This window comes from Carya illinoinensis, chromosome 9 (genome assembly GCF_018687715.1).
Source record: "Carya illinoinensis cultivar Pawnee chromosome 9, C.illinoinensisPawnee_v1, whole genome shotgun sequence".
Taxonomy (NCBI): Eukaryota; Viridiplantae; Streptophyta; class Magnoliopsida; order Fagales; family Juglandaceae; genus Carya; species Carya illinoinensis.
In genome coordinates, this window is record NC_056760.1 from 14,630,382 (window position 1) to 14,648,700 (window position 18,319).

General features: G+C 33.7%; 2 protein-coding genes across 5 annotated transcripts; one reads left to right on the forward strand and one right to left on the reverse strand.

Annotated features, from left to right (window-relative positions):
• Positions 1–6,292: 6,292 nt before the first annotated feature.
• LOC122275676 (peroxisomal (S)-2-hydroxy-acid oxidase) lies at positions 6,293–11,597 on the forward strand. 2 transcript variants are annotated; one of them, XM_043084831.1, is made up of 12 exons: positions 6,293–6,455; positions 7,228–7,401; positions 7,655–7,779; positions 8,554–8,600; positions 8,751–8,828; positions 9,311–9,435; positions 9,617–9,683; positions 9,791–9,853; positions 10,004–10,073; positions 10,240–10,340; positions 10,793–10,897; positions 11,235–11,597. In XM_043084831.1, the coding sequence occupies exons 2-12, from the start codon at positions 7,265–7,267 to the stop codon at positions 11,418–11,420; spliced, it is 1,104 nt and encodes a 367-aa protein (XP_042940765.1). In that variant the 5' UTR covers positions 6,293–6,455; positions 7,228–7,264; the 3' UTR covers positions 11,421–11,597. The 2 variants fall into 2 exon arrangements, with proteins under 2 accessions (XP_042940765.1, XP_042940766.1); XM_043084832.1 differs by lacking the exon at positions 6,293–6,455 and adding an exon at positions 6,815–6,995.
• Positions 11,598–11,947: 350 nt separating this feature from the next.
• LOC122275675 (probable disease resistance protein At4g27220) lies at positions 11,948–17,320 on the reverse strand. Of its 3 annotated transcripts, XR_006228625.1 has the most exons (3): positions 17,181–17,319; positions 12,153–15,406; positions 11,948–12,058 (listed from the first exon to the last, which is right to left on the reverse strand). XR_006228625.1 is itself a non-coding variant. In XM_043084830.1 (2 exons), the coding sequence occupies exon 2, from the start codon at positions 15,282–15,284 to the stop codon at positions 12,486–12,488; it is 2,799 nt and encodes a 932-aa protein (XP_042940764.1). In that variant the 5' UTR covers positions 15,285–15,339; positions 17,181–17,320; the 3' UTR covers positions 11,948–12,485. The 3 variants fall into 3 exon arrangements, 2 of the variants coding, with proteins under 2 accessions (XP_042940764.1, XP_042940763.1); XM_043084830.1 differs by having other exon boundaries at positions 11,948–15,339; positions 17,181–17,320; XM_043084829.1 differs by having other exon boundaries at positions 11,948–15,406.
• Positions 17,321–18,319: the final 999 nt, after the last annotated feature.

Consider the following 18,319-nt stretch of genomic DNA (forward strand, 5'->3'; position numbering starts at 1 on the left):
ATGGTAGAATTTTTTAGCCGGTGTATATCTTAAAAGCAACTTGTTATTTTTGTCCTTGCCATAAACCAAGTCGGTATATTCTGTAGTACTATTATATGTGTGATGCTTCTCACACTTGAGCAATAAACTACAAAAATAACTCGCGCTTATGAAATTTGAGTTTTGGGTTGTATCACTGTTTACAGGTTGTAATATATATATATATATAGAACAACTCTGAGGCATGTAGCAATAAAGATATAATAAACATAGTGGAGAGGCCAAAATCTCCGCAAAACCTCAAGGCTCACCCACAAGGCTTAAAGACCCAAAGGTCCAAAAGAAGGAGCCCATGATAAGTCCTGAACGTCGTGTGGGCCACATGTTCAAAATCTATGCATCACCTACCAAAAAATGATAAACATATCAACAAGATAAATTCAAATACATCGTTGGTAGTCAGATAAGATCAGATAAGGATGGAGATTTAAATCATTAACTCGAGCTTAACTCAAATAAGAGATAAGATTATTATAAAGAAGAGAATAGGCTCATTCCAACCTCTATATATGAGAGGAGACATACTAGTCAAGTAAGCGAATGACACCTCTGCTATTTATATAAGTCAAATAATTCGTTTGACTTAAATATTGGGGATGTTTCAATGAGAAATAATATTTGTAGTTGTGGTTGTGCAAGCGACGTGCAGTCGCTTTGAAAAAAATGAATTAATATGAGACCCACATGAAAAAAAAAAACTAACTTTTTAATCGTGGATTCTACTCTTTTTCAAAGCGATTGCGCGACATTTGCAATTCCACGACTATATGTAGCATTGATTTGTTTCAATACCCTTCCAGCCTTTCCCAACTAACGTATTGTAGTTTTGCTGGAGGCACTCGTAGGATTTGATCAATACAATAGAGCCGGCATATGATTGTTTTGGTTTGGCATATTAATTTATTAGTGGTGATGTTTCCGTACTTGTAATTTTGTTACGCCAACATACCGCTTGTTGTAGAATTCGTTATAATTAAAAAAGAAAAAAAGAAAAAAAAGAGAGATTAAAACATCATTAATTTTTCATCATTGTAAGTAAGATATACTTAAGTGGTACGTTGGATATAATATATATATATAACTATTCTTACGTTGGAATCTCCATTGAATCTCATATTTACTTTTTATTTTTAAAAAATTACACGATACTTACGCATGCTATAAATATCATTTCTCTAACCAAAGTACCAATTTAGAATCCAAACACCATTTCCAATACAATGAGATGAGATGGCCTAAAGTTTTTTTTTTTTTTTTTTAAAGGTAAGCTCAGCAGGTTGTCCTTGCTTGGTTTGGGCAATAACTATATTCACGGTCTAATCCCTGAAATCCTCTCGGCCTAGAGCATCTGCTAGTTTATCACAACCCTATGAAACACAGGTGTATCCTTGCTCAAAGGGACCCTCAGGAAGTTGAAATCATTGGGCTTAGCCTATCACGGTGTGGGCTTATAGGCCCAATATCCAATTGCATCGCTATCTACTATCTAGGAAAATCTCACTCGTGTGTCTCACTGTCTCTAGACAACCACGAGTACTGTTTTTCGTGAATGTGATATTTTTTATTATTTTAAAATTATCTTTTATTTTTTTAAGTAAAATGTTATAGTCACAACAAAATTTCATATAATTAAATTCATAAACTGATGTGACTTAATATAGTATATTACAATAAAAATAATTTTATAATATAACGTATCATATCAAATCTTATTTGTTTATAAATTTATTTTTATAAAATATTTTATGATTAAATTATTTCTCTTTTTTAAAAAGAAATTTAAATGTTATTGGGCAATAACACTTCATCAAATGTGATAAGACTATGATAATATAATGTAGCATTTTGCAGACAACCACCATCTCAGTGGTACAATTCCTCCATATTTAAATCAAAGGTGCAAATTAATATATATATATATATATATATTATATGAGTAGTGCTACGGAGGATACCATATTTTAACACAGTGGCCAGCATGTACAATATCAAAATAAGTCTTGGAGTTTTTTTGTCTTTTCAAAATTTTATGGGGCCTTTTTTGTCTTTTCTCATGACAGTGTGAATGGTGTGTTATAATGGCAGGCTGAAGAATAGATTTTTTGATATTATATATATATACACATGTAGTCTAGTTGCAATATGATACTCTCGAGGATGCTTGTTTATGGCCACTTTTATGATCCAACCTTGATTTCTGATTCAGAAAATCCAAACATAAAGATGACAACTAAGGCTGAGCACCGACAATATTAGAGTCGGAGTGCCTTAGGAATAGAGTCAGAGTTTCCTAATTCCTAGGAGTGAAAACCGACCCATTTGGTGTGATTTTTGGACAAAATCGAAACCTCATCGACGTGTTTTCCAGGGAGAGATACCGATCGAAACCACTGATGAAGAGGGATAAAACTGATTACCATTGATTCATCGGTGCGATTTCAATTTACAAGTCTCAACACTATCAAAGAATTGAGCCATAACAAAAAACTAGAAAATGGATCGTTATCCTCTCAAAAAAATCTTATAACAAATATAACAAGATTGATTCACAACAAAATTAACAAAATGGATCCATATCCTCTCCAAAAAATTAAAAGAATCCTAGTCCCCATTAACAAACATTAAATGAATTAAATGTGAGAGTTTGAAACTGTGCAAATGGATGGAAGGAGAGAGGGACGGCAATGGAAGAAGAACCCAACGAAACCGACAATGGATCGATGGCATCGGAGGCGAGAGAGAGAGAGAGAGAGAGAGAGAGGACGCCATTTGCTTTTTTTTTTTTGTCATATGTTTAAAACAAAATGACGTCATTTCAAATGAAACGACGTCATTTTATATAAGAATTGTATAAAAAAATATAATATATAATATTGGTCGGTTTGGCGGTATGACCTTGGTTCAAATTGAAATCGAATCGACTGACATCAGTATTGAACATTTTATACCACTGGCCAACTATTTCTCTATCTGTTTCGACCAATTCCTAAATTTGGTGGCTGGTCGGTCTAGCCGGTTCCTATTCACCCATACTACCTCCAACTCTGACTTTGTGGGAGGTTGAATTTGACCTCCAGTTTTGACTCCAATTTGCAAGTCGGAGTTGGATTTGGACTTTTTTATTAAGTTTTTTTTTTCTTAGCCCATTTGAAATTGCAACATGACAATCTTAAGCTCTCACTAATTGGATTTGATCGGATTTGGACTTTTTTAATAGAATTTTTTTTTTTAGCTCATTTGAAATTGCAATTTGACAATGTTGAGTTCTTACTAATTGGATTTGAGCTTCCAAATTTTAGTTTTCTTTAAAAAAATATTTTTCCAATTTCAATTTTATTAAACATAATCAAAATTGAAAAAATAAATCATTGTACAAATTAATGTTATTATATATTGATTATTATCCATTACTAGATATGTTATTATAAATTTATATATTTGTGTTTATACAAAATACATTAGTATTAGATGTTATAATACATTAGTTATTGTATAATTAGTATTACATATTATTATATATTAATGTTTATACATTAGTTGTTATTATACATTAGTGTTACATGGTAGTAATAGTTAATAGTATAGTGTTTGCATATACTAAACTATTATTAGTCAATCTAATCTATTTATATTATAGTACAAACATATTAATTTATTCATACTAGTATATTATTGAATTTAATTAACTATATAAGTTATAGTTATTTAAAATATATATGATTAATATATAAAAAATATATATATTTTTATAAAATATATACAATATTAAAGTCGAAGTCTAGGGCCAATTTGGTTCCTTAACTCCTCTCAACTCATTTTATTTAAATTATTTAATCACGATAATTTTTCTAAATTCAAACAGAAAATATAATAGGCAATTCAATTTTTTTAAATTTTAAAATAATAATAATATTAAAAAATAATATTCTAATAATATTTTATTCAACTTTTAATTTTTATCTCAATTCAACTCAATTCAACATCATCTAAACATAGCCTAAGTCGGCACATCATTACTTCCGACTCCGATTTATTTGGTTGAAAAAACTCCGATTCGGAGTGGTGTCAAAGGTGGAGTAGGACTTTCGAATTCTTGCGAAGTTGCTTAGCCCTAATGACAACATCCTATTGAATATGGCCACGTCACCAGATTGTCCATTATTAATTAGGATCAGACTCCCATGTGACATGTCGACAGCATATAGTCTCTGGCGCTTTAGGCTCGTATTGGGCCATCAGCATTATTAGGGAGTTTTATATAATTTGGACATAAACATGTGCCTCATGTCGGGCCCAATATAAAGAGATAAAGATTATTTGCTTATTAAAATGGTGCTGAAAATGAGTGCCATCCATACCAAAAATTAAAAGATAAAAAATAAAAATAAAAATAAAAAGGAAGAAAGAAAAGAAAACACCAAAAGAAGACAAAATGGAATACGTCAATTTCATGGCACAAAATAATTTCAAAATAAGGGTGCCTTTGGATCAAATCCAAACGTTCTACTTTAGAGACACATTGAAGAATTAAGTATTATGTAATAATGAGTATAGTACTTCTTCCATCATTTCATTATTATTCTTTGTTGTGACATAAAATATTGATTTGGGTAAATGAAAAAATTACGAATAATGTTTTTTATTATTACATAATATAAAAATGGGGTAAAATGATAATAAAAAAAAGTCCATAGTATGAAAATTAAAAAGGGAAAATTATACTTTGCAACTCTTTTTATGGTACTCTTTTTTTTTTTTTTTAATAAAACTATCCAAATTAGTCAGAATTTTATTTCTGGAACATCCTATACCAATCAAAGAAACAAATAGACAAAAATTAGTAACAAGGCATGATTTTGATCCTTGACAAATATGGTATATATGGATTTTGTTGTTTGATGATGCCTATTTTTTTTCCTCGTTAGGGTTATTACGTGTCAAAAACAGGTAATAACCCTGAATGAGTAAAAAACGGATAAGAAACGCAACTTGCTAAAGAAAAATGGCCGACTAATTAATCATTTCAAGAAAAAGAAGAAGAAAACAAAAGAAACCAAAAAAAAAAAAAAAAAAAAGAAAGAAAAAGAAAGGCTTTTGATTGGTGAAAGAGTTCCAACAGCCAATTGAATTATAGGAGACAACATGTCCTCTCAGTGTTCCAAGAACTTGTCCTTCTTCAAGTTTTCAAAAATGTGATCGTCACTTCATATATAGTTCATCATGCGTAGGGATACGGTTATTACTTTTCTACTATCTATATTTATTTTAAGTTTTTTTTTTAATTATTTTTAAATATTTTTTTAAATATCTTTAATTATTAAAAAAATTAAAAAATATATAATTTTATTAATACTCACTTTTTTAATTATTAAGTAAAATTAAAAATTAAAAAAATAATAGATAAATAGTAATATGGTAATATATCCCTATCATTATTCATAATTCATTCCCAAATTCCAGTCACCCGTGGAGGCCGCCATCCAATCTGTTTTCTATCCACGTGTAATATTAATTACATCAACTTCTTTAAAATCTCATAGTTTTGAGGGTAATTTATTTATTTTTCCTTGTTATTATTGTTGTAAAACATCTTGATAATTTAAGATAAATAATACAATTTAAAAGCTTTTATATCACGTAATATATCTGACTTAATTTAATTTATAATATTTAAATTTTAAAATTTAAATTTTAAATTAAATTATAAAATCGAATATATTGATTTCGATAATTATTTTTCCATTATATTACTGTAATTTACAAATTAAATTATTTTCTCACAAATATAATATAATATAGATAAGGATATGGGTTGGTCTAGTCTCAATGTTTCGACAGTTCATCATAAATGATGGCCGGAATCAACACCACGCGTACAGAATTCTACGAAAGCGCGCTCTCTCTCTGTTTTTCTCGTGAAAAAATTTAATTATAAATATAATTGTATGTATTAATTTAATATAATTAATTAAAAAATAAATTTTATTAAAAATAATATTAATTTAAATTTTAAATATAAAAAAATTAATATTAATATATAAATTAATACGCAATTTTATTAATATATAACGTAACTCTTTGGTCATATTTCTGCCATTTATGAGGAAGAAAAATAAAAATCAACAAAAACGCACGCCACACAAGCCTTACAATTCCACGAAGAAGATTTGGTTGCCAATGCCAACCTCGGAAAACCAATCCGCATGACTCGCTCTCTCATTTGATCCCCACCCTTTTTGTCTTTTGTTCATAGTTCTATATTTTATCTCTCCTCTTTCTGCGCTCTATTTGTATGTTTATGCTACTTGGACATTCATTCTCTCTTCCTCTCTGTCCACCCCCCCAGCCCCTCAACATTATCTTCGCCTCTTCTCCCTAGCATCCCTTTATTCATTCTTCCTTCTCCAGTGCCAAAGGTTTGTTGTCTGCTTTATCTTCGGTCTTCTTTTACTTGGGCCTTCAGTGCATGATGCTTACTTGTGTTATTGTGAGATTATTAACATGTATGTTTGATTCTTTGAATCAGAAATTATGGGTTAGATGCAGTAGTTAAAAGGTCTTTTCGTTTTATATTGAAATCAGTTGGAGTTTTATATTCATTTTTTTCTAGTCTTTAATGATTGCAAGTTCTCTGTTTGAGCACTTTTCTGGGACAGGATATCTTCAGAGTTGGAGGTTTGCGTATAGCATGATTTTGGATTTCAGTCTCGGATTGTGTTTGGTTTTACCGTTGTTTGATTTCATGCAGTTTATTGTGTTTTCGGTAAAACTTTCTCCAGTAAAGTTTGAATGTTCACCCCAATGGCCCCTAGTGACACTTTCATTCCCGTCAGTGAGGGGTGCGTGAGACTAAAGTTATACCAATAAAGAACATTCGTATCCTGAAAATAAAACGCTCACATCCTATTTTCATCCTTGGGGACCGATGAATCTTTGGAAAGGACAGTTATAAACAGGTGGTGGAAACTCTTTTAAGTGCAATTGCAGGGTGGCTAAACACTGTTTATATGTAGTGTGAAGCTCTTTCAATATTATGTGCATATAGCAGAATTAGATGCACTGCAGAGTCTTATTTTTTTTTTGCATTATTTTATCTTTTTTATGGATGCTTTCTCAAAATCTTAATCATATACTTCACACTTTTTTTATTTGACCTCAAACTTTTTGATGTTGTTTCAATTCGTTCAGAATATTCTGGGGATAGCATAAACAGTTATTTGGAAAGATGGAGATCACTAATGTCAGTGAATATGAAGCAATTGCCAAGGCAAAATTGCCGAAGATGGTTTATGACTACTATGCATCAGGAGCAGAGGACCAATGGACTCTTCAGGAGAATCGGAATGCATTCTCGAGGATTTTGTAAGCTATTCTCTTGGTGGTGACCCCAAAAGTAGTCTTCCTTCTGGTTTTATGTGTTTATTTTGGCTTTTTCTGTTGACCCATGCTTTTGCTTTGATATCTATTACTTGAGATTTTCCTTCTCTCTTTCCTGAAAAGAAATTTTAGTTTTCCTCTTCCCAATTGTAGGCTGTTTTCGATTCTCTCATTTCTTTATCTCAAATTTGTTATTGGACATCTTCTCTAACAATTTATTTTTGTTTACTGAAAATAGGTTTCGACCTCGTATTCTAATTGATGTAAGCAAGATAGACATGGCCACAACTGTTTTGGGCTTCAAAATCTCAATGCCCATCATGATTGCTCCTACAGCCATGCAGAAGATGGCTCATCCTGAGGGTATGTACTTCTGCTATCTTGGGCTTGTTCTATGTTCATATATATTTGGATGTGTATGTATAGAAGACTTCCCTACCATATAGTATGCATATATATATAAATATGCATGTGTGCGCAATACTAGTACACAGTATGCTCATGATCTGTACAATCTTCACACATTAGAGATGATCTTAGGGTCACTACAGGAAACTTTTAAGGTATAATCTGTAATGGCCACAATATGCATCTTGCTCGCTCAATCTGCTCTCATTTTGGTACAAAGAGCATTCTTGTATCTTATTTGCAACTTCAATTTTTAGAAGAGTCCCAATATTTTTTTTCTTCTTCTGTCACCCTTTTTTTCTGTTTCCTTTTAAATTTCTGCTGGAAACTATTCAGTGTCTAAGAGGCATGGTATATTACTCCAGAGCATTGTCAGTGCTAGGTAAAGGTGCTTCTACAATGCAGCTGAAAGTCAGTTCATATATAGTTGCTTTTGACCATCTCTTTTAGCCTGCTTTCAATCTCTAATTTTAAATAGAATATAAAGTTGTTGGTAACTCTGAGTGCAGATTCTTTTATGTGGCCCATTTCAACATCATCCATTGGAATGGTGTAGCTGCACTTTCTAGGAACTATTTTTTCTTATAACTTCATAAGAATTCTGAAGAGTTTATACTTAGAGAGAGAGAGAGAGAGAGAGAGAGAGAGAGTCGTGAAGAGTTTATAAGGATATTTGGCACCTTGATAGAGTTAGCTTGATCATCCACTCAATATGATATTTTCATGCAGGAGAGTATGCAACTGCAAGAGCAGCATCCGCAGCTGGCACAATCATGGTTTGTTTTCTCCCCAAGTTTCTTTGAGTTCTTTTGTCTAGACTGAATTTAATCTTTTCTTGCAACTCCTTCATAGAGTTGGCTTTCATGTGTTGAGATCCATATTTACATGTCTCCCCCATTCAATATATGCATGATTGGTTGTTTCAGACGTTATCCTCATGGGCTACTTCCAGCGTTGAAGAGGTCGCTTCAACAGGACCCGGCATTCGCTTTTTCCAACTCTATGTGAGTGCTAGAGATCATCGGCCACGTTTGTTGCTAGTTTTTCTTTTTCTTTCACTAAAATTTTGCCAAAATCACTGGTTTTAGAGACTGTCATTGTTCTTGGCTTGGCATCTCAAGGAGTTATCATACAAATCTCACTATTTACAAAGCTGGATTTTGTTTCCTATGTATAAATATAAAATAGTCCATGAATGCCCCCACATTCTCAACTCCCACTTAGGCTGTTCAATTTTTAACTTACTTGTTGCTATTTTATTTTTTCTAATGAAGGTTGGCTTATTATAGTTTCAAAATACAGGCACTGAGATCCAAAATAGTGGCCCCTCTGGCTACTTTTTAGGAGATCATCATGAAAATGTGTTTCTTCTTGCTACTTTTAGAATCATTAATGTTTATTATGTCCCCAAGTATGTGATGCTTGAAAGCTTTTCATCTATTGTTTAAGTTATTCATTTTCGCATTGATTGCTCTGCTTTCTTCAGGTGTATAAAGACAGAAATGTGGTTGCACAGCTTGTAAGGAGAGCTGAAAGGGCTGGTTTCAAGGCAATTGCCCTTACTGTGGACACTCCAAGGCTTGGCCGCAGGGAGGCTGACATTAAGAACAGGTGAACGTTCATTCAAAAATACAATTTGGAAATAAACAAAGGAGAAAGAATTACAAATGTTCACTTAGTTTGTCCCACTATTTCTTATATAATGATTAGATCTAGCGGAAGAGTTATATAAAATGAACCACATACTTGCTGTGACATAAGAAACTTAATTGTTTTGTGGATCCTCCTTCAGATTTGTGTTGCCACCATTTTTGACATTGAAGAATTTTGAGGGACTGGATATCGGGAAGATGGATAAGGTGGCTGATCTTTATAATTTTTTTTTATATCAAACAATCATTTTTCCTTGTCATTCGTTTATTGTATATCTAGTTTTTCAATGATTGTACACTGGGTGAATCTGCAGTCCGATGATTCTGGACTAGCTTCATACGTTGCTGGACAAATTGATCGGTCTCTCAGCTGGAAGGTATGATGGCTGCGAAATATTTTAAACATATTTCATTTAAAATGACATATGAAGTTATTTAAAATATTTTAGATACCTTTCAGTTAAATTACAACATTATTTGAACTATGAGACAATAAAAATTTTAAATTATCTTCATTTATTTGACAGGATGTGAAGTGGCTTCAGACAATCACCAATTTACCAATTCTTGTGAAGGGCGTAATTACTGCTGAGGATGGTATGTATTCCGAACACTCCCCCCCCCCCCCCCCCCCCCCCCTTTTTCCTCCTTTGAAATGAAATTCATTTAAATTAAAAAAACCATCTCTTTCTGACATTTTTCTATCTATATTTTCCTAAAATCTTTTAGTTTAACTCCCCCAAAATCCTTGTCATAAATGCAGCAAGGTTAGCCGTACAAGCTGGAGCTGCAGGAATCATTGTGTCCAATCATGGAGCTCGCCAACTTGATTATGTTCCTGCAACTATTATGGCTTTGGAAGAGGTAACATTCTTTACTTCAGCATAATTTCTCATCATTTCAATTATCCATCATGAGTTTTGAGCATATTTAACTATGGGGTGGAGGTGATCCAGTTTTTTTTTATCATGCTTAGTTCTGCGATTCACATTTTTTTTTATTCCTCTTTTTTTTTTTTTTTTTAAAATATTATTGTTGATATATTTTTTAGTGTCCTGAAGTTCAATCCTAGCACTGTAACATTGGCTTTCCTGATCTAATATTTCGAAATTATACACGAATTTTTTAAGTAATCTTGGGTAAGATTTAGAAAAAGTGTTGTTTTCTATATCAATTTTATTCTTAATCGTACTCGCTCAGTTTTCCCTTATCTTGATATTATTCTCCTTATGGCAGGAGAATTTGTTTAAGTTGCATTCATTTGAATTCAAACCTTATAATGTTCTAACATTATGCTTCTGATTGGGATGATTTAGGTTGTCAAAGCTGCACAAGGCCGAGTTCCTGTTTTTCTGGATGGTGGAGTTCGGCGTGGGACAGATGTCTTTAAAGCATTGGCTCTTGGAGCATCTGGGATATTCGTGAGTATATATATATATATATATATATATACATATGTGCTGCATGGCCATTTTAGCGATGAAAAGAAATTGCTACTAAATCAACCAACAAAGAAATTTTTACTTGCCTCTGATTTTAATATCAGAATTAATGACTAAAAAATGTGTAATTTCAACAGTAATAAGATCTTAAAGGTACTAGGAATGGAACTTCCTAGTTTTGGAAACAGTGGGAATTTTTTGTGGGAACTTTTTAGAATAAAAACTCTTTGAGAAATGTTGTAGAAACTCATGAGGTATGAACTAACAGTTTTTCACAATTGGTTGAAATTCATTTGATCATGTTGTCCTAATTCAGATTGGAAGACCAGTGGTGTTCTCATTGGCTGCTGAAGGTGAGGCTGGTGTGCGAAAAGTACTTCAGATGCTTCGTGATGAGTTTGAATTAACTATGGCTTTAAGCGGTTGCCGATCACTCAAAGAGATTACCCGTGACCACATTGTGACTGAATGGGACCGTCCTCGTATTGCACCAAGGCTGTAACAAGATGCTGCTGCTTCTTGTTCATTATTTGGTTGAAAGTTAAGTTTCAGGAATCAGTTTGTCATCAGAATAACATATCTCACTTATGGTTCCAGATTTATATTGAAGAGTTCAAACTTCTGTAATGACCATAAGATATTTTCATAAATATACCAAAGCTACTTTGCATTCCCTGTATATTCTCTTGACAAGGATACTGTTTTAAGTATGTCATTGAGCCAAATTCCGTTCACCCTTTCTTTCCCATCGTCTTCCTTTTCGGTAACACCTTTACCGGTTTCTCTCCATCCCTGGATATACAACTGAGTTGAAATACTGATTGTTGTGAATTTGATGACTAGGGTTTGTTGGATTGGTCTTGGTTGTTGGATTCAGTCTATCGAATCTATCGATTCAGCCATCTTAACCCGGCCAATATCCACCGAAGGGATCGGTGCCTTCAGCTAAGATTATTTGGTTGCTGAAGAGGCCAATGATGTGTACATACATAAATATAGACACGGAAGTAAAAATCCCTGACTCGGAAGTAAAAATCGTACACTACTGCCCTTCTTGCTTTTGATAAAAAGGTCAAGATGAGTGCGATCTAACAAGATTACTGTGAGGTCTCCTCTCTTTGTGAAGCAGCAAGCCAATATCTACCAACAAGAAATGTCAGCTACAATTTTGGTGGTCAGGCACCAATGAACAAACTGTTTACTTATGGAGGCACAGGCACTATCTCAGACTCACCTGGAAGTCTGAACTCCAGCATTTTGAGAGATTCACAATGCTGCAATTTCCATGAATCAACCTCAAGTCAACATTGAATGAAACTTTTTGCAAAGTTTAAAATTCATCAAAATCCCGAAGATGTGAATTGTGATGGCTTGTGAATCAGTACAAAAATTCCAGATGAAAAACTAGTGTTTTCTCGATTCCCTGAACTTGAAGTTGAACATGTTGAATACCGTGCTGATGAAGCCATTAATCAAGTGGCAGTTCAATGTCAGATTAAATTTTAATCACCAATCAATAGGACTTGCCCTGCGCCAGCTACATAGTCCATATTTAATGCGTTTCTTTTCATTTTTCTCCCTCAAAGAAGGGTTGTAAAAGACTCTTACAACTAGGCTCATCCCAGTACAAATCTTCCCACCACTTTCTGCTTCCCTTGAGGTGCTTGACGGAGAAAGGCAACTTGTCCATTGAGAAAGGCAGTTTCTTTAGCTTCTCACAGCCCCATAAATCAATACAACCCAATGAATTGCAAATTAATAACCCTTTAGAGATGGATTTCAATTCAGGTAAATAGGATAAGTACAGCACACGTAGCCTTGGAATCGTTATTGAAGGAAATGTGTTACCATTTACTCCAATAGTTTCCTCCACTTCAATTATGTCCTCAACTGAATGACAATTCCACACCTCAAGCTCTTCAAGATTTTGGAGGCACCGTAACAACCCAGATGTAAATATGTATCTAAGTTTGTTACAGTTGTGGATATGCACGGCTTTTAGCTTTGAAAATGCACTATCTGCCCCAGTTCCATTACAAATTGCCTTTAAGTTAGGCAGCTTGCGGAGGGTCAATTTCTCCAGGTTTGGAAAATAGTCTTTATCTTCCACTATTAGGAACTCTAACCTGTTACAACTGGAGACGTAACAGTCTTTCAGATTCTTCAAGTATGATATGCTTGTCAGTTTGGATAGAATATCAATGTCGTGACAGCCCTGTAATGCCAACTCCTGAGTGCTGTCTGGGAGCTTGAGTAAACTTCCATTGGTAATGAGGTTACAGCCTTGAACTTCTACACTACAAGTTCCTTCAGAAATAGGTAAAAGGCCTGATAAAAGTCCTATACCAAGGTGGTAGCCTTTCAGAACTCTCCAGTGTCCAGATCTCACATAGTGGTTGAAGCTGTGTGTATTCTCGAAGGAAAGACCAAGATTAGTTAGATGTGAGGAGTTGGTGATTTCTGCAAAATCTGTTTCTCTCTCTTTTCCTTGCGGAGGCAATGACCATCTCCATTTGCTATGAAACATTGATAGATTTTCTAGGCGCGTCAGGTTTGGGATAACCCTAGCAGGAAACATGCTTAATTGTTCAGTATAAGAAAGATCAAGTCGCCTGAGATTTACCAAGCTTTCAATTCCATGTGGTAACCATTGGATTGATGTATATGAAAGGTCCAACACCCTTAGCTCTTTCAGTGTTGCTAGTGATGGTAACTCTTGAAGCTCACAAAGACGTAACAGGAGTGCACGGAGATTCTGTAGACTGGAAAGAGTATCTGGGAGTGACGTAATTGAAGAACCGGACAGGTCAAGTACTCTAAGGTTATGCATGCTCCGAAAGAATAAATCTGGGATACTCTTCAAGAAGGGGTTCTGTTGCAGGAGCAAAGTTGTTAAATTCATGCTAATGGGATGATCTGGAAGAACTGCAATGTTGTTAGCCATTAGGGAGACCCTCTCTGCATCTTCCACCCATGTTCTTGGCAATCTTTTCAAACCAACACCAGCTTTGATCATGAACCGAGGACGATCCCTCGCCATTCTAATTGCTAAATCCCTCACCATATTGTGCATTCTCACATACCCTGTTACAATATCCTCCAGCAGGCAAGCATCTTTGAGTTCCTTAAGCAATGCATGGCCTTTGTTGATCTCATGCTCCCTATCCCAGACTTCTTCTATTAAACCTTCTGCCATCCAGTACTCGACCAGCTCCTCAACATCAATTTTGTAATTCTCAGGATACAATGCACAGTACAAAAAGCAAGCCCGGACTCTGTCACTTTTCAAGTGGTTATAGCTAAATTTCAGGCGTGCAAAAACATCGCCTTCCATGCCTTCAATTTCTGCCCTTGAGCTTTTCAGCTCTTCCAGTGCATTCTTCCAAACTCTTACATCATTGGTTTTCCTCATAGCTCGTCCTACAGTGACGACTGCAAGTGGCAAACCGCCACATTCTTCAACAATTAGCTTTGCAGTGGAAACAATTTCATCTGAATTAAACTCATCCATTCCTGCTTTATTAGCAAACAAATTCTGGGCTTCTGCCTCAGAGAGGACATCCACTTTGATTTCCTTGTGTGTCTCCATGCCCCGACATACTTCCAGTAGTCGAGTAATGAATACTAATTTACAACCATTCTCTTTATTCGGTTGCGGGATCCCCACCTCTTCCAAGGTGAATTTACTCCATAAATCGTCTATGATTAATGTAAATTTTTTCATTCTCTGTAGATGCTCAAATAATACGGTTGATCTTTTAATCATACTGTCTTCAAATCCAACTTCCAGGTCCAAGTTTACTGCTTTTGCTATGTCAATCTGTAATTTCCTCAAGTCAAAGGTTTTTGATGCAGTCACCCAAATAACATTATCAAACATCTGAGATTCATGGAGTAGATTATTAATGTGCATCATGATAGTTGTCTTTCCAACACCACCCATACCATAGACACCTATCTTATTGATATTGGCATCCACCAGACATTGCCAAATCTCATGTAGAACCTTCCTTGGGATTGTTTCACCTATAATCCCTGTTGTTGGCATAAGTCTTCCTGCATCAGGCAATAAATTAATGAATAAGCCATTTGGAAATGCTCCCATTCCTTGAAGCTCAGTCAAGTCTTTGATCTTCTGCACAAGTTGTTTTCCGAACTTATGACGTGAATAGCAATTAGGAAAACCCCCTTTCAACCATTTTCCCCTAATGCCGATTTCATTCTCTAAGATATTCACTTCATCATTTAACTTTTCCACACGTTTGAGCCACGACTGTACCTCACTTCTTGGTTTCTTACTCAAGTATGCTATACCCGTATTCATCTCCATTTTAAAGTCATTTGCTCGAACATTTAGGTCTTCCATGTTGACATGAAGTGTCTTCAGAAGTTTCTCAACATTTTGCAGATAAGAGACCTGTCTGCCAAGGGACTTCCACGGTAAATTTAGCACCCCAAGAATAGCCCCAACAATATCCATGGTCACAGCTTGGAGTAAAATGGGGACGATTTTAGAAACAAAAATGAAATGAGGTCATTCATTTATGACCAAGGAGAAAAACAACAACAGCTATAACATACAGGGATGGCGTGAGCAGTATGTCATAAAATAAATCTGAGAAACTCTGACGCTCGTGACATAAACAACCCAATCTAATTTCGAACAATATGCTTGCAAACTCTCATAATTTCAAAAGGTTTAGATGCAGGGGCAGAAATGTGTTGTAGATTGTATATTGTATAATTACAATTTTAAGTGTAAATATTCTTAAAATATTTAAGATTGCCCCCCCAACACTCAAACACATGGTGTACTACTCAAATATCCTTAAGTCCATTAACATAATAGTATTGATTTGACATACTAAAAAGTCTAACTCACACATGATACAATATGCTTTCGTCTTTCAGCTTTCACCATTTGAGCCTGAAAGGGTAGCATTGACACATCCAAACAAATTTGAGAGTAGCACTGACACAACATGCTAAAAAGCCTACTTGACTACCTCTATGCCATGTACCCAGTCAAATACCATTCCTTTTATCAGACTGAATGGATTTGAGAGATAGCATAAACAATTCTTTTTTTATATTTGAGATGAGAGGAAGCAAAGCACAAAAAAAATCCACAAAACTCGGAAGTCTACCCCAATACCAGAGACACGAAAAGTAGAACGGGTAAAATATTTGATCTCTCTCTCTTTATTTGCCTTCGGTGTGCATTGTGCGGTTTGTTTTGTTTCATATCAATAATATCCTATAAGTTTTTATTGTCTTTCTAAGCTTACATAGTTACATGATTTTTTATTTTTTTCCTCATCTGGGTCATTCTCGACTTCATTGAGTTTCTTGCCTATCACCTATATAGAATCTTCCTTTTACAACCTTTGAGATGTTTTTAACCACATAATAAATCAGTTGACTAGCTAGAAGCTTCAAAAGAGTTTATGTAATAATTAAAAAAATCTGGAAGATTCTTGAATATGGGTAGCAGATTTATCTGGCTAGATGATTGATGAGAAGTTTCTAGAGAGATAGAAAGAGTATGTGATGAATTATTTCCTTTTGTGAATAATTTATTAGTTATTCACATGCTTTTTTTGTTCACTTATTAATAGATACAATTATACAAATTATACAATAAAAATCTAATGACTTTTATATCATTAGGTGCTTTTCAGGTTTATTCTTGATCTATAATTTTTCTTAAAGCTGAGAAAAATATGAGTAAACTAAGAATAATTGTATAATTTTATGACGTATGATTATTATTTTTATATAGTCACGTGCAAAAAATACATATTACTTATACTGACACATACCGTACACTTTGCCAATTGACCCCCGAACCAAATCCTAGTTTTGCCACTGTTTAGATGAAAGCTTTTAGGAAACCATAAACCTATATGGGCAAGGACATAGTAAGGCAATTTCCAAGTGGATCACCCCTTACAATTTAGGGCACTCCCAAGACTCAACAGTAACGTTCCTCAAAACTGAAGGCTTTACTACAGAGAGTGATGACATTCCAAATGCAGAGGGAGGTAGGTAGAAGTTTTAAAGTTAAACTCTCACGGAAAAAATAGAGGCTAACTGTATCATTCTCAAACAGAAGATATTCATCCATCCCCAAAAGGAGATTGCTCAAATTATCCAGGTAACTAGATGAACGACTACATGAAACTGATGATTATGATACTTGATTTTGAACCGATACCAACAGCAAAAATGACACGGGTTTATTGCAAATGAGGGGTCTTACCAAAAATCGTGCAAGTTGGATTGAGATGCCAATCTCCTCCCAAGTTCTCAGAGCCCAAAAAGATCGAGAAGATATTAGTTCCGGAATGGCAACAGATAGGATTCCCATCAACAATAATTTTTCATTCAAGTTGGATTGTTAGGTAGGTGAGATGAGATAAAGACGTTGAAAATTAAATAAAATATTATTATAATATAATATTATTATTAAATAATAATAAAATTATAATAATAAAATTAAATAAAATATTATTATAATATAATTTTTAATATTAATTTTATTTTAAAATTTAAAAAAGTTGAATTGTTTATTATATTTTGTGTGAGAATTTAAAAATATTATAATGATTGTATAAGATGATATGAGATTGTTTGATTTTTATTAACCATTGATGGTTGGAGGGATATTACAACACGTAGAGAATCCACATTGATTTCATCAAAGTTATTTTCAAAATTTGATGAGAAATACATATTTTTCATAAATCTAAAACTTTCCTATCCATAATTTCACATTTGATTAGCTATTTTATTCATCAAAATAATAATATAATATTATTTTTAATTTATTTTTTATATTTTACAATTACACTAACTATATTTATATTAATAATTTAATTTGATACTTAAATTATTGATTTGAAATTAATTTTTTTTCTCAACCTAATTACCTAATAAATATATTTTGCCAACTCTTCTTTTTGTTGAAGATATTATATACGCATGCATTATCTTGCACAATATGATCATTGAAGATGAACATCATCTATATCTTAGGGCTGACCAATTCAATTATGAACTCAATAATGATACTCCATCTGAGCCATTTTCACATGATAATATACTTGAATTTATGGAATTCATTGCGCAACATCATCGTATTAGAGATAGAGGCACTCATTCCCAACTCCAAGCCGACATTATCGAGCATTTATGAAAGAGTTAGTCTACATACAGTCCCCATCTTTTAGATTGCTCATGTAAACCCATATAGTTATATTTTAAAATTTTTTAAAATTACAATAATATCTTTTTTAAAATAATTTTTTCCTTTAATCCCCATTCATTAATGGGACTGCACATGCAGTTACTACTCATGACTGTAAATAGAATTTGTCTTTATGAAATATGCATGGCCGA